Raw genomic sequence first — 16,549 nt, 5'->3', positions numbered from 1 at the left:
ATCACGAGGTCAGGAGACTGAGACCATCCTGGCTAACATGGTGAAACCCTTTCTCTACCAAAAATACAAAAAAGTTAGCTGGGCGTGGTGGCGGGCACCTGTAGTCCCAGCTACTCGGGAGGCTGAGGCAGGAGAATGGCGTGAACCTGGGACGTGGAGCTTGCCGTGAGCCAAGATCGCACCCCTGCACTCCAGTCTGGGCGACAGAGTGAGACTCCGTCTCAAAAAAAAAAAAAAAAAAAAAAAAGAAAAAGAAATACAGGAATACAACAGAAATACGTCACTTCATCTTAAAAAGGCCTGAAGTTGGCTGCGGGGTGGGTTTCACAAGCTCTGCCACTTATGAGTTACTGGGAAGGGGTGGAAGGAGGGGACCCTGAACTCAAGGGGAAGTAGTCACAGCAGGTGTGGATGGGCATGGCTCCTCACACATGCATGAACTGAGGTTGCTTGTGGATGTTTGGGGGCTGGGCACGTGCATTTTGTGTATGCTGATCTCACTGGGTTCAGCTGGGTATAGTTCTCTGCATTTGCCTAGAGTTTCTCATGGATGAAATCACACATAAGCAAAGGTAAAATTCATATTATGCTCAGATTGTTCCTAATATATCAATTTGTTTGAAACAACTTTGTTTTTGAAATAAACATGATTGGAGAATGGAGAGATTTCATGACCCCATGGCATTGTCCCTGCTACCTCTTTTGTTTTGTGTTGTCACAAATCAGGAAACCAACAATGCAACGATCGAGGGTCCACTATAGTAGCACCAGAGGTGCACTTCCTTAAAGGCCATTCCTTGGCCTCTGAGTGTCCCAAGTTCCATGGTATCAGAAGCTTGTGTAAGGGAAGGGGTTGGCTTGGTCAGGGTAGCCTGGAACCTAGGGTTATATCTGCCCATTTTATTCCTTTATGGGCTGGGAGTAGGAGGCAGGCAATGGGTTCTGGAGACATTGGTACCTAATAAAGTTTAGGCCTTTATAGACTCCAGAGGCTCAACTATCTAATATAGCTTATATTTCCAGAGCTGGCACACACTAACACAGCAGTTCTCAACTGGGATGATTTTACCTCTCAGGGACATTGGGCAATGTCTGGAGACAATTTGGGGTGTCATGACTGGAGGGAGGGATGCTATTTGGCATCTAGTGAGTAGAGGTCAGGGATGCTGCTGAACATCCTACAGTGAACAGGACAGCTCCACAGTAAAACATCTGGCCCAAAATGTCACTAGTTGTGCAGTTGAGTCACCTTGGACTGGATGTCCCTGTATAGCTAAATGAGCAATCCTATTCATTCTGCTTTCTTCCTGCTGTCCTGGTAGCAAGCACATGGGGGGACAGGCTCTGCAATTTGCAAATTTACCCAGAGAACTCCTGGCCAGCAGAGTGAGCGTCCTCCTTAGCTCTGACTACAGAGAGAGCAGTGTCTTGCATGTGGGAGGTGCAATCAATAGGGAAAAATAAATGAGTCCTTGTGTTTGACAAGGCTAGGGATCATTTCTGCTGATAAATTGTAAAGGAGCTCAAGTGGTTTTTCAAACTTGAGTGTGGATCAAAATGCCCTGGAGGATTAAACTTCCAGGTTAAATCCAGATTTCTGGGCCCTGCCACAGAGGTACTGATCCCTGGAGGTCTAGGGTGAGGCCCAAGAATGTGCACTCCTGACAAGCTCCCAGGTGATGCTGCTTCTGTCGGTCTGGGGACCCCATCTTGAGAACCACTGAAGTCGATTGATGCACTTGAGTTTCCAATATTATACTTGGTATGAATACCACTGTGATTGCCCATGCTGTCTCAAGTGTGTAGCAGTTTCTCCTTTCCATTAAAACAATACTCCAATGTCAGTTATCATTGGAATTTCATTTCAGTCAGGAAACTCTGCCCTTAATGCCCACTCACACCTCACAGAGCCCCATGAGGTCTTCCTGTGAAGATCTGGGTGCCAAAATTGGCCCCAAATGTGCTTCAAGAAAGCAAAATTGCACTCTCTCTCACTCTACATCTTTTAAACAAACACAGATGCTGCTGCGTTAGTGCTGGCAAGGGATCCTTGTCTGCGGGGCCTTTCATCTCCTTGGGCTTCTTGCCAGGTCAGGCACGTCTCTGGCCAGCTCTCATGTTTGATGTGCTCGGCCACCCTGTGCCTTCCCTACTCGGGATGGCCACTAGCCTGAGCTCCACCACTGGCCTGGATCACCTGCAGCATTTCTCAGGTCTGGGGTTCAAGGGGCATCATAAGACTGGACCAGGAATTAGAATGCCACAATCTAGGAAGCCTCCAGTTGCTAAGAGTGAATTTGGGTGAGATTTTCCCTATGAAAGTTCTAGAAAGGAAAAGTGAGTAAGGGAAGCGGTGTCAGATTTTCCCCAAGCCCTGCTAGGTGGTCCACAGGGGCTTGGACAGGGTAGCTTTCGCAGAAGAGCCCAGCTGCTCGAATCTGAATTATGTCCTTGGTCATAGATCCGGTCGTTTATAATTCACTGAATTTGCTTGAACTACTACCCAAAGGGGCTGGAAGTTCAAATACTTGATTTAAATCAAATAGGACATTTCATGCCACTAACGAAGCCTGCTGGATTTGATGTTACCTCCTTCTGGGTTGATGTTCGGCTTTCTTCTTTTGTGATAATTATCATCACAGGCCAGGGCACAATTTATGCACGAACCCAAGGCAGCTCCTGAATTCATATCTCCCTAGCGCTGTTATAATCAACTTAACTTTTAGACATTACAGTCACAGAGCTTTAAAAGGAGGTTTTCAGAACGCAAATACTTGATCTTTTGATACTGTCCCCAGGGTGAAGATAGGGAAACAAAGACCAGGATTTGTAGATATGGGAGGGTTCCGTGTATATGCGTGTGTGTGTGTGTGTGTCTGTACGTATGTGTGTGTTATAGTTATCACTTTGCAAACACTAACAAGTCTTATTTTTTTCAAAGCAACATTGGTTTATTCAACATTGTATTGAGCATCTATTTTAGTTGGGAACTGTAGGGGGCACAAAAAGTGTTTTTGTTGTTTTTGTTGTTGTTTTTTTTTAAAAAGCCAAGGAGCTTGTTATCTACTAAGGAACATGGACATAATCCACTTTAAGTGGTGCTACCCAAGGCAGGCTCTCCAGTGGGGACTGTTCTGTTTTTTTTTAAAATTTAATTTAAAGTTCTGGGATACATGTGCAGGGAGTGAAGTGTTGCTACACAGGTAAACGTGTGCCATGGTGCTTTCCTGCACCTACCAACCCATCACCTAGGTAGGTAGCCCCACATGCATTAGCTATTTATCCTGATGCTCTCCCTCCCCCACCCACGACAGGCCCCAGTGTGTATTGTTCCCCTCCCTGTGTCCATGTGTTCTCATTGTTCGGCTCCCACTTATAAGTGAGAACATACGGTGTTTGGTTTTCTGTTCCTGTGTTAGTTTGTTGAGGATAATGGCTTCCAGCTCCATCCATATCCCTGCAAAGGACATGATCTCATTCCTTTTTATGGCTGCATAGTATTTCATGGTATATATGTGCCACGTTTTCTTTATCCAGTCTATCACTGGTGAGCATTTGGGTTGGTTCCATGTCTTTGCTGTTGTGAATGGTACTGCAGTGAACGTACATGTGCATGTACCTTTATAATAGAATGCTTTATATTCTTTTGGGTATATGCTCAGTAATGGGATTGCTAGGTCAAATGGTATTTCTGGTTCTAGATCTTTGAGGAATCACCACACTGTCTTCCATAATGGTTGAACTAATTTACATTCCCACCAACAGTGTAAAAGCATTCCTGTTTCTCCACACTCCCACGAGCATCTGTTTTTTCTTGACTTTAATAATTGCCATTCTGATTGATGTGAGATGGTATCTCATTGTGGTTTTGATTTGCATTTCTCTAATGATCAGTGATGTGGAGCTTTTTCTGATATGTTTGTTGGCTATATAAATGGCTTCTTTTGAGAAGTGTCTGTTCATGTCCTTTGCCCACTTTTTGATGGGGTTGTTTTTTCCTTGTAAATTTGTTCCTTGTAGATTCTGCATATTAGACCTCTGTCAGATGGATAGAGTGCAAAAATTCTCTCCCATTCTGTAGGTTGTCCGTTCATTCTCATGATAGTTTCTTTTGCTGTGCAGAAGCTCTTTAGTTTAATTAGAACCCATTTGTCAACTTTTGCTTTTGTTGCAATTGCTTTTGAGGTTTTCGTCATGAAATCTTTGCCTGTGACTATGTCCTGAATGGTATTGCCTAGATTTTTTTCTAGGCTTTTTATCATTTTGGGTTTTACATTTAAGTCTTTAATCTATCTTGAGTTAATTTTTGTATAAGGTATAAGGAAGAGGTTCAGTTTCAATTTTCTGCATATAGCTAACCAGTTCTCCCAGCACCATTTATTAAATAGGGAGTCCTTTCCCCATTGATTGTTTTGTTAGCTTTGTCAAAGATCAGATGGTTGTAGATATGTGGTCTTATTTTTGAGATCTCTATTCTGTTCCATTGGTCTATGTACCAGTACTGTAGTGTTTTGGATACTGTGGCCATGTAGTATAGTTTGAAGAACAAAGCTGGAGGCATCATGCTACCCAACTCAAAGCTGGAGGCATCATGCTACCCAGTTTGAAGTTGGGTAGCATGATGCCTCCAGCTTTGTTCTTTTTGCTTAGGATTTTCTAGGCTATATGGACTCTCCACCCAAAAACAACAGAATATACATTCTTCTTGGTGCCACATGACACTTACTCTAAAATCAATCACATAACTGGAAGTAAAACACTTCTCAGCAAATGCAAAACAACTGAAATCATAACAAGTGGTCTCTCAGACCACAGTGCAATCAAATTAGAACTCAAGATTAAGAAACTCACTCAAAACCACACAACTACATGGAAATGGACAACCTGCTCCTGAATGACTCCTGGGTAAATAATAAAATTAAAGCAGAAATCAAGAAATTCTTTGAAACCAATGAGAACAAAGAGACAACATACCAGAATCTCTTGGACACAGCCATAGCAGTGTGAAGAGGGGAATTTATAGCATTAAATGCCCACATCAAAAAGCTAGAAAGATCTCAAATCGACACCCTAACATCACAACTAAAAGAACTAGAGAACCAAGAGCAGACAAACCCCAAAGCTAGCAGAAGACAAGAAATAGGCAAGATCAGAGCAGAACTGAAGGAGACAGAGACACAAAAATCCCTCAAAAACTCAAACCCAACAAATCCAGGAGTTGTTGTTTTGAAAAAATTAATAAAATAGGCTGCTAGTTAGAGTAATAAAGAAGAAAAGAGAGAAGATTTGAATAGACACAACAAAAAATGATACAGGGGATATCACCACTGACCCCACAGAAATACAAACAGCCATCAGAGAATACTATATCACCTCTATGTAAATAAACTAGAAAATCTAGAAGAAATAGATAAATTACTGGATGCATACACCCTCCCAAGACAGAACCAGGAAGAAGTTGAACCCCTGAATAGACCAAATTCTGAAATTGAGGCAGTAATAAATAGCCTACCAACCAAAAAAATCCCAGGAGCAGACAGATTTACAGCTGAATTCTTCGTACCAGAGGTACAAAGAGGAACTGGTACGATTTCTTCAGAAAGTATTCCAAACAATTGAAAAGGAGGTACTCCTCCCCAACTCATTTTATGAGGCTAGCATCATCCTGATACCAAAACCTGGCAGAGATACAACAAAAAAAGAAAACTTCGGGCCAATATCCCTAATGAACATTGATGCAAAAATCCTCAATTACAAAAAAAAATACTGGCAAACTGAACCTGGCAGCATATCAAAAGGCTTATTCACCACGATCTAGTCAGCTTCATCCCTGGGATGCAAGGCTGGTTCAACATACACAAATCAATAAACGTAATTCATCACGCAAACAGAATGAAAGACAAAAACCACATGATTATCTCAATAGATGCAGAAAAGGCCTTTGATAAAAATAACATCCCTTCATGTTAAAAACTCTCAATTAAGTAGGTATTGATGGAACATACCTCAAAATAATAAGAGTCATTTATGACAAACCCACAGCCAATATCATACTGAGTGGGCAAAACCTGGAAGCATTCCCCTTGAAAACCAGCACAAAACAAGGATGCCCTCTCTCACCACTCCTATTTAACATATCGTACAATTCACCCATTTAAAATGCATGATTCAGTGGTTTTTAGTAGAAAATGGGTTATGCATTCATCACCACAATTTTAGATCATTTTCGTCACCCCAGAAAGAAACCCCACACCCCTTAGCTGTTACCTCCTATACCACAGCCCTTGGCAACCACTACTCTACTTCTTTCTGTCTCTGTGGACTTGCCTATTCTGGACATTTCATGTCAATATAGTCATGTACTATGTGGCCTTTAGTGTTTGGCTTCTTTCACTGAGCATCATGCTTGCTTGCTTTTTTTTTTTTTTTTTTTTTTTTGAGATGGAGTCTCGCTCTGTTGCCCAGGCTGGAGTGCAGTGGCATGATCTCGGCTCACTGCGAGCTCCGCCTCCCGGGTTCAGACCATTCTCCTGCCTCAGCCTCCCGAGTAGCTGGGACTACAGGCGCCCACCACTATGCCTGGCTAATTTTTTTGTATTTTTACTAGAGACGGGGTTTCACCGTGTTAGCCAGTATGGTCTCAATCTCCTGACCTCGTGATCCGCCCATCTCGGCCTCCCAAAGAGCATCATGTTTTCAAGGTTCGTCCACACTGAAGATATTTCCGTACTTCTTTCCTTGTTAGGGCTGAATCATCTTGCATTGTGTGGATAGACCACATTTTGCTTATCAATTCATTAGGTGATGGACATTTGGTTTCCCTTTTTTTCTTTTTTTAAAATTATTTTTAATTTTTGTGGGTACATAGGTGTATATATTTATGGGTATATGGTATATTTTGATACAGGCATGTAATGCATAATAATCATATCAGGGTAAATGGAGTCTCCATCACCTCAAGCATTTATCCTTTGGGTTACAAACATTCCAATTCTTTTAGTTATTTTTAAATGTACAGTTAAATTATTGATTGTAGTCACCCTGTTGCACTGTCAAATACTAGATTGTATTCATTCTTTTAAACTATTTTTTGTACCCATTAACCATCCTCCATCCCCTCCTCCCCCCTCCCCCATTCCCTTTAGTTTTCAAATGAGGAGGTGAGACTCTAAGAAGCAAAACACTGCTCAAGGTTAAAGGGAATTGGTTGCAGAGCCAGTCCCATCTGGGTTCTTACAGGTCTCCTATCTCCTGAGGCATGATCAGCTGCCAGGTGCTGGGAGGACCTTTGATGGAGAACCCTGCCAGCTGACCCTAACCCTTGAGGACATCAATCCCCTCTGTACAGCACCCTCTGGGACCAACAACAGTGGGGGGTAGACTTGGGCATTATGGGAAGATATGTGGCAGCATCCTTAAGTATCCAGATTCCTGGAATGGCTGCATTTTGGGATACCTGTTCAGTAAAATACTGAGGATATGGGGCCAGGTAATGGGATTCCTGTGTCCTATGTTCATGGTATATTATAGATTCACCCACAGAGGTCTATTTGTGTCTGAAAGCTCCTGGCTGGGAGTAATAGTGAAAGTATTTAAGAGCTAGTGCCAGATGATGAACTCATTTGTTATGAATTGTGGGGAGTTCGCTGCAGTTCTATAAGGTATGAGGTTGGCAGGGGACATCCCAGGGTGTCTAGCTCAGTGGCTATAAACCAACTGGTGTGGAACTATTTTAGTACTTTTTAATCTGGTTGGTGGTTCTCAACCAGGGGCAATCCTGTCCCCCCTCCACAGGAGACATTTGGCATTGTCTAGAGACATTTTGGTTGTCATGATGGGGGATGGGGATGCTGCTGCATCTAGTAGATAGAGGCCCAGGATGCTGCTATATGTTATACAGTGCACAGAATGGCCTCTCTGCAACAAATAATTAGCCAGCCTAAATGTCACCAGTGCCAAGGTGGAGAAACCCTGCGTAAAGCCTTCCCAGGTGGAGGGCTGGATGGGTGGAAGGAGTCCTGTGGGCCCAGCTTGGGATTCATTTCACTGCTACTGCATGGGAAGGGGCCTCACTGGGGACTCCTATCTGCCTGTAAATAGAGGCCCTTCCCAGTAACAAAGCCACCTTTCCTAACTATCATGGCTTTCTTGAAATTAATTAGAATCATCAGAGCTAGAACAAAATTTACCTGACCCTGGGAGGAAACCTTGTTTAAAAACATTTATTTAAATTTTTGTGGGTACATAGTAGATGTGTATATTTATGGAACACATGAGATGTTTTGTTATAGGCATGCGATGTATAATAATCACATCATAGAGAATGGGGTATCCATCCCCTCAAGCATTTGCCCTTTGTGTTACAAACTATCCAACTGTACTCTTTTCATACGCCTGTTTGCTATTTGTATGTCTTCTTTTGAGAAATGTCTATCCAAATATTTTGCCTGTTTTTTTGATCAGATTATTAGATTTTTACCTATAGAGTTATTTGAGCTCCTTATACATTCTGGTTATTAATCCCTTGTCAGATGGGTAGTTTGCTAGTGTTTTCTCCCATTCTGTGGGTTGTCTCTTCACTTTCTTGATTGGGAAACCTTTATTTCTTATATGGGCCTCTAAGGCTCTGACATGCCTCAGGTCTGGAGGCCTGGACTGCTCTTCTCAGCAGCAATACATGGCTGCCAAAGCAAAAGGGCAACTCTGATGAGACCGGTGCCCACTAAAGCTTTTGCAACCTTAGGAGCAGGGTGATTTGGCAAAGTATTGGGTAACAGTGCCCTTGAGAAAATGTGTATCTCTGGTTGATTGATTGCAATGGGCCCTCGTTATGACAGTTGAGCCCAAAGCAACTAAGACAAATCAGAATGGAAAGAAATGTTTTCATGCTCTGCCAGCTGGACCCAGCAACCTTCCTGTGTGAGGAGACCAGAGCCCTTGTTGGACCTTGAATCTGTCAACTGTGTTCATACTCACAGATGGGTTTTCCCAGGAGAACTCAGCATCTCACTGCAAAGAAGAGTACTAACATTTGTTTCCTTTAGGTAGGTCTTGTTTCAGGATTATAACAACATTTAGGTTTACAGAACGATTGAGCAAAAAGTGCAGAGTTCCCATATATCCCCTTCTCCCCCCTCAGTTTCCACTATTGTCAATATCTTGCATTACTGTTGTATTTGTTGTAATTGATGAACCAATATCAATACATTATTATTAACTAACATCCATAATTTACTTTAGAGTGTACTCTGTGTCATATATTTCTGTGGATTTTGACAAATATATAATATCACGTATCCACCATTACAGGATGATACAGAGTAGTTTCACTGCCCTAAAAATCCCCTGTGCTCTGCCTATTTATCCCTCTCTTCCACCCCCAAACCCTGACAACCACTGATCTTTTTACTATCTCCATAGTCTCCATCCTTTTCCAGAATGTTGTGTATTATGTAGTTGGAATCATTCAGTATGTAGCCTTTTCAGACTGGCTTCTTTCACTCAGCAATATACGTTTTGATTTTCCTCCAGGTCTTTTCATGACTTGATAGCACTTTTTTTTTTATTGCTGAAGAATATCCATTGTCTGGATATGCCACAGTTCAGTTTATCCAGTCACCTACTAAAGAACATGTTGGTTGCTTCCAGGTTTTGGCAATTATGAATGAAGCACACATCTTCTAAGACATTTTCTTTACATAACTACCAAACCATAATGATGTAAAATTAACAGTAACTTAATATATCATCCAATATCCGGTTGATATGCATTCAAATGTCAACTCAGAATTCCATCAAAGTTTGTGCATTGCGTCGTTTTGCCTTTTTGGTCTCTTGTCTAGAACAGTTCCCTGCCTTGTTTTATTTGTTTTTTTTTTAATGACAGAGATTTTTAAAAATAATTCCAACTTTTATTTTAGATACAGGAGGTACATGTGCAGGTTTGTTACATATAAAGATCTTCTTTGAAGAGTCCAGACCAGTAGTCTCACATTCTGGGTCCGATTACTTCCTAATGATTCAATTTGGCTTAAGTCGTTTTTGGCAGCATTCCAACATAGGTAATGTTATAGAGTCTGCTTTTCTGACTTTGTTGATGATAAGCTCCATTGCTTGGATGAGGTGGTGATGACCAGAACCCTCCATTGTAAAGTGACATTTTTCTCTTTGTTCATAATCTGTAGAAAAGTACTTTGAGACCACGTGAATTTTCTGTTTTCCAGTAACCATTCACCCAATGATTTTGGTATCCATTAATAATTATTGGCTAAGCTAATTATTACATTGGGGGTTGCAAAGTATTAATTGTCAAATTCTGTCCTGCTTCCTACGTTTATAAAGTACTCCTCCCCATTTAAGAAAAACAATCACTGTAGGGTCATGACATATTCTTTTAATGTTTTTGTTAATTATATTGTCATTATTCTGTTTGCTTAGCATGCTCTCTCACTATTTTACTCTCTCCTAAAGATGTTGCTGTGAGTTGGAGGGAAAGGGGGCTTATTTGCTGTCTCCCTCAGTGTGATAGATGGGGAAACCAACACAAGAAACGGACACCTTTTCCAAGACTGTTTAAGGTCCAGTGTAGTCAGAGTCAAAAAAGTCAGAATTCTGGCCTGATAGTTTCACTAATCAGTGTCTATTTCACCAAGTGTAACTGATTTGAATACTGCTTAGAATACTTACATCCCCTTTTCATATTCACTAAGAGATAAATTTGACTAATTTTGCCTTAATTAAATAAATGACAGTATATTACAATTATGTTTTCTGGTTTTTTTTTTGTATATTATCATACTACACAGAGTAGAAACCCATTATTTTAATGGGTTTAATACTATACAGTATTTTAATGTGAGACTACCAGCGTTTGCTTCCCCATACTCCTTTTCTGGGGGGTACAGTGGAGATACAGTGAGTAGTATTTTGCAAACTTATGTGGCAATGGAACTTCTTTTTTTCCAAAGAAGTTGTTCACTTCTCCTCCTCTCAGACCTTTCATTTTACCCAAGGGGCATGATGTGTTCCTGCAGGTCGTCATTTAGTAAAATAATGAAGCAAGGCTTGCTATGAATGATTGTGCAAATGTGCACTGTATACTCCAGAGGGCACAATTTCCACTGCAGTGTTTGTGAGCAGTGCTCCTTGGCATTGTGTGATATACAGTCTTGGTGGTCCCATACAGTGGACTCTGGGAAGTGGCATTCTTTTTATAAGTTGAAAGCAATGGAATTTTGGAAGAGGAGGCAATTTACATATGTAGTCAGAGATAGATGTCAAACTTTATCCTCCCAGTAAGATAGAATTACAAATAGAATCACTTTTTATCTTGTACTTAAAATTTCTTTTACTTAAAATATCTTATACTTGGAATTCCTGTGGTGTGGTCAAGTTTTGACAATGCCGTTCATAAACCCTTTTAAAATTGATTATAGTCTTGAAATTTAAGAGGATATAGTAGTCATCATAGGTTTACTGCCTTAATAAACAAGCTTGCAATCTCTGTGGCCTAATGCAATAAAGGTTTATTTTTCTCACATGTTACATCCAGTGTGGATGGCAGGTGGGCTCTGGACCTAGGTCTTTGAATCTGGTGGCTCCTAAGTCAATCCTCAGAGCCCTTCACTGGCTCCTGTGCCTCTGGCTGCCAGATGAGAAGAGAGAGTGGGGAGAAATGCACAGGAGACCTGGGAGCGGCATCTGTCACCTCCACCCATAGACATTGGCCAGTGCTCCCTCCATTGGCTCTGCCTAACCACAAGGGAGGCTGGGAAATGTTGTCTGTCTCTGTGTCCACATGGAAAAGGCACTGGGGTTTAGGGAGAGGGATGAGTCATTGTTGCAAGGCTGACCTCTTCTCTCTATTTTGTTTCTTCTCCAGGAGACTTCTTGGCATCATCACAAAAAAGGATGTTCTGAGACATATGGCCCAGATGGCAAACCAGGACCCCGAATCCATCATGTTTAATTAGCAACAAGGTGGCAATTATTTTCAGAAAAACACTGACTGTGTCATTTAAAAAGAAATAAATGATATGTTATTATCCCAATGAAAGATCATGCATTGGGGACAGCGGAAACAAAAGCTTTATTTGAAAGGCGGGGAAGAAGGATGAAACCTTTAAAAACAAAAACGAAAACATCAATGAGTAGACATTTTATAGCTTTAACCCCGTATGAGTTTCAAGCTGTGTTTCCTAATGAGTTTGCTACTGCTGTGGGGGCATGTGGGTGGGTAAATGATGTAAATGATGTGATCTGTACAAGTATGTGGAGCATGAATGCTGACTCAAGAAACTTTTACCCCTTCTGCTCAAGGCTGATGTTTGTAACTTATGAACACACGTGAAGTGTTGAGTCCAAAAGACAAAGGGGTATCAGCATGTCAGTGTCCTTATTTATTGGTTCTTGAAGTTTTGCTGCTATGTTACTGAATCATACTAAAGACATTTGCACTTACTTTGTTGAAAAAGAAAGAAAATAAATTTGAACACAGTGAAAGCTGCAAGTATACCAGTGGGTCCACTCACGACCATCCCGTTTCTTGCTCCTGTTCTCAGCCTGTTATCTGGCTTATCCATCAGTTTCTGAACCAACATCAGGGGCGCCTGCCATGATGAGTGTGAAGAAATCATTTCTCTATGCAAGACTGGCATCCTGGGACTGCACGATGAACTATTGGAGCATATAGTACTGTGCTGTGTCTTCTCCCATACAAAGGGACACATCCTTATTTTGAGGATATACTCACCTGATCATTGATTTGCATCTGCATTGTATTTGCTTCATTTATTTATTGCTTTTGCCCATGCATTCAATATTGATCAGCTCAGCACTTCCATGGGCCATAGCCAGTATGCCCCCAGCCTGCCATAAGTGTGCTTTCATTTCCAAGTAGCATATGCAAGAGTCCAAACAGGCTACCAATGTGTTACTACTTGTTTTTCCTCTCAGGTCTTATCGGATACGGCCGTGGAGAGGATGAGGCATACGAGTGCTCATTTGGAATCCCTCTAAATGGATTGCAAGAGAAATACTAAATTGATTCTAAATCTGTTCCATTATCTTCTCTGTAGGATGCAAAACGTCCAGTTTTAATGTATAAGCATGCACTTCATACTAGCAATCACAATGCAGGAGGACAGCATTAAATTTTATACAGCCAATTTGAGCACTGGGCATCTTTGTATTTGAACTTAACGACACATTTACTCTTTTAGTCAGGATTTTGGTCTTTTCTGTGGGAAGGAATTAAGGTATGTATTAGGTCTACCATATGATCTGTATAAGTAAGATTATCCCACTTGCCCTTTCTCTTTAGTCTTTGTCCCTTCCTTTTCACTAAGTGCCCCTCATCCTTTTCAATCTCATTGTCACTGGATAGTGCTGCATCACTTAGGTGTGTATTTGGCTGCAAATAACAGAAAACCCAGCAAATGCTGAAGGGCTGAATAAGAACCCTGAGAGGGGGTACTCCAGGACTGTCCCCATAATATCACCGGGATCCCCATCCAGTTGCTATTTCTTTTTCACCATTTTCACCTTTTGTCCTCTGGCTTATTGCCTCAGAGTTGCGAGATGGTTCCTGAACTGTCAGGTATCATGCCTGCTTTCTAAGTGGGAAGAGGAAGGAAGGGAGAGGCAAGCAACTAGGTACAATGTCTATCAGGAAAGCAAAGCTTCCCCAGAGATGCTCAGCTTGTATGCATTGACTGGAAGTTTGTCACGTGGCTCCCCCTAGCCACACACTAGTGTGGGAAGGAAAATATTGAGCTAGTCACATTACTCTCTGAATGAAATTCATATTATCTTATTAAGGAAGAGTGTTGGTCTTCAGGAGGGGAAGTTTGCTGTATTGGATGCCATCATCGTGTCCTTGTCATTGCCCTTCCTGTTTTCATTCTTGCCAAACCCCTGTAAATGCTCTTCTAACCTTCCTGTTCCCCACCCCTTCTCTCAGATTTGACGTAGAATTCCCAGCCCAAATCCATAATTTCTTAGCTCTAATAAGAATTTTCATGTTGGACAAAAACCTAGCTACAAATGGGTTTCTATGAAACTTCTGATTAATATGCAAAATATATATTTTCTCTGGGTTAAGACATTTTTAAGTCAGATCATGCTGACACACTAAGAAAATTTGTGTAATTCATTGACCCCTTCCTTCCAAAATAACATCAAGTAGCCACCTCAGTGTGACAATATCCAGTCAATAGTAGAGAATTTAATCCTAGGTCCTATAAAAGAATAAAATTCATTGTCATATTTATAGTACGTAAGCCTCAAGTAACAGGTCTTAATGTTAGTGTTGGTGTTGTGGTTTCTACGGAACATTTACAAGTGAAGTTGGATTCTCCTGGGCTTTAAATCCTAAAAAGTCTTAATGACCACTTCATGTAGTTCCCCTCTTATTCCCCTGTGGTCTCCTCAGAGCCAGCGTGTGCTGGGAAAGAGTATTAGTTATAGCCTGGCTTTATAGAATCCAGGAGGTCCTTTTAGCTGAAACGAGCAGCTTCAAAAGGGAACATGAAACAGTGAAAAGATAGCCAAAGGTCAGTGAAACCACAGCATTTCTTTCTAATCTGGCTGAGGCCATGGAGGGGAATGAAGGGAAAATATGCTTCTGTGCCAAGGTCACTGAGGGGGAACTTGGGATTTGTGTCCTCCCCAGTGCTTAGAATAGAGATATCTGCGAATTCATGGCAAACAGTTGGAAGAGTTACTTAACTGAAACAACCCAATCTTACTTTCTTTTGTAGGTTGAGCCTCTGATTTATTGTGGGGTTCAGGCTCTCCTCAATAGAAGGTCAAAGTTGGACAGGTAGACTAAGGTCAAGGATGAGGAGTCTGCGGTGGGGACTACCACAGCAAACTGTCTTCCTTCTATGGAGTCCTAACTCACGTCATGTGGTCCACTCGCCCAGGGGCCTGGGGGCTCAGACAAACCCCATGGGGAACATGCTGCCATGCACTGTCTCTTGTAAATGTAGTTGGGTAGGGATCCCGAGGGTATTTGCTCTTTCCAAATGCAGAACTTCTATCCACTTTATCTGGTGATCTGATGAATAGCACGGGGACATGGAGGTGAAATAAGCATCTTTCAGAATAATGTTTTTTTCCTCTTCCAGAACCAAAGGCTTTAGATATTTGTGGAACTTTCTGGATTCCTTCTGAATCAGGTATTTACATAAAAAACCATCAACACATCATGGGAAAGGAGCTCTTTCATGACGCACATCACGTGTTTCTTGCTCTCACTGAGGAAATGTGTTGTACAAAAGCACCAAATAAGGGCACCCTGGAAGTGACATGTGTGTTTCTTCTAAGTGGTTTTTAGTGCATCCCCTGGGATTGCAGATGCTCATGTGGCTTTTAGGGAAAGGCAGAATGTGCTAGAAGTCGAAGTCATTCAATATTCAGTGCTTACTGTTACTTGGAACCGGATAATCTCAGTTCTTTGTTCAGTCTTTCCCAAAGACCTTACAAAGGAGATGTGTAAATAGATAGATTTTGAGCCTAATAAGTCACAGAAATGGAAAATTTTAGAGCAGTTTGTGTCACTTAGGTGAGAATTGATTACCTTAAATTACCAACATGTGCGAATTCTACTTAGTATTCATTATTAGATGCTAAGCTGGAAAAGATGAGAAACCCAAGGAGAACTATTGAATTACCACATAATTGTAATATTATGCTTTCATTTTAATTTTGTATGGGCAGTGTTCTATCAGACTAAGCTTCTAGCCTTTGAAATGATTTACGTGAGGAGAAAGCCTATATATCTGACTTGAGAAACATTAAGCAGACCCTATTTTCACCGTTGCGGTAATAACTATTTATTTGCTATCCTAGAGGTGCTGGGAATGAGCCTCCGGGTGACTTTGATGAGATATGTTCACATTTGGTATTGGAATGACCACATAGCAACGTGTTGGGTTTTTTTTATTGTAACACTCGGTGTAAATGTTGGCACCTTATTAAATATTAAATGTTTCAACTCTATTTTTAAAAATAAAATAAGCACAGAGTCCGCAACAAACATGTTGTAAATGGAAGAGATACTGATTTCACAGTGTGTTTCTACACAGTAGAATCTCCGGAAACTTGGTCCCCATGACTTGGTAGAACTATCCAGTAAAGTTAAAGACCCATCTTAAGACTGGCATACAGATTGTGAAGTCCATTAGGTCGGCTTTAAAATTCCTTGTTCTTGGCTGGGTGGGCGATGACCAAATGAAAATTCAGACTGAGGCTATCAGTTTCCAAGGATTGGGTAGGAACACTGTCCTCAGGCCATCTGTGTTTGCCCTGTGTGAAGGCTGGGGAGTACAGCTTGGGCAATGGTCTAACATTCATTCATTCTTTCATCCTTTCTTTCAAGAGCAAATTTTCTATTTATTTGGGAATCACAAGGGTTGAATTATGTCTTTTCATATGAGTTTTTTGTGTGTGTGTGTGAAAACTTTCTACTTTACAGAAAATTTGAAAGAAAGAAAAGAAAGGAACAAAGGATGCCCACAGATCCTTGACCTACAAGAGGTGCTATTTA

At 41.2% G+C, this 16,549-nt stretch overlaps 1 protein-coding gene across 2 annotated transcripts in view; it reads left to right on the top strand.

Moving 5' to 3' along the window:
* Positions 1-16,044, top strand: part of CLCN4 (chloride channel, voltage-sensitive 4) — an 80,729-nt gene extending 64,685 nt beyond the window's left edge. For both annotated transcript variants that reach the window (XM_011950900.1, XM_011950901.1), the window contains one exon: positions 11,882-16,044. In XM_011950900.1, the coding sequence (XP_011806290.1) occupies positions 11,882-11,972 (91 nt within the window). In that variant the 3' untranslated portion in view covers positions 11,973-16,044. The remainder of the gene's footprint in view (positions 1-11,881) is intronic.
* Positions 16,045-16,549: the final 505 nt, after the last annotated feature.

The sequence above is a fragment of the Colobus angolensis genome, unplaced genomic scaffold (assembly GCF_000951035.1).
Source record: "Colobus angolensis palliatus isolate OR3802 unplaced genomic scaffold, Cang.pa_1.0 Scaffold310, whole genome shotgun sequence".
NCBI classification, from domain to species: Eukaryota; Metazoa; Chordata; class Mammalia; order Primates; family Cercopithecidae; genus Colobus; species Colobus angolensis.
The sequence above is the reverse complement of the archived record's forward strand: the minus strand, read 5'-3'. Positions and strand labels throughout refer to the sequence as shown.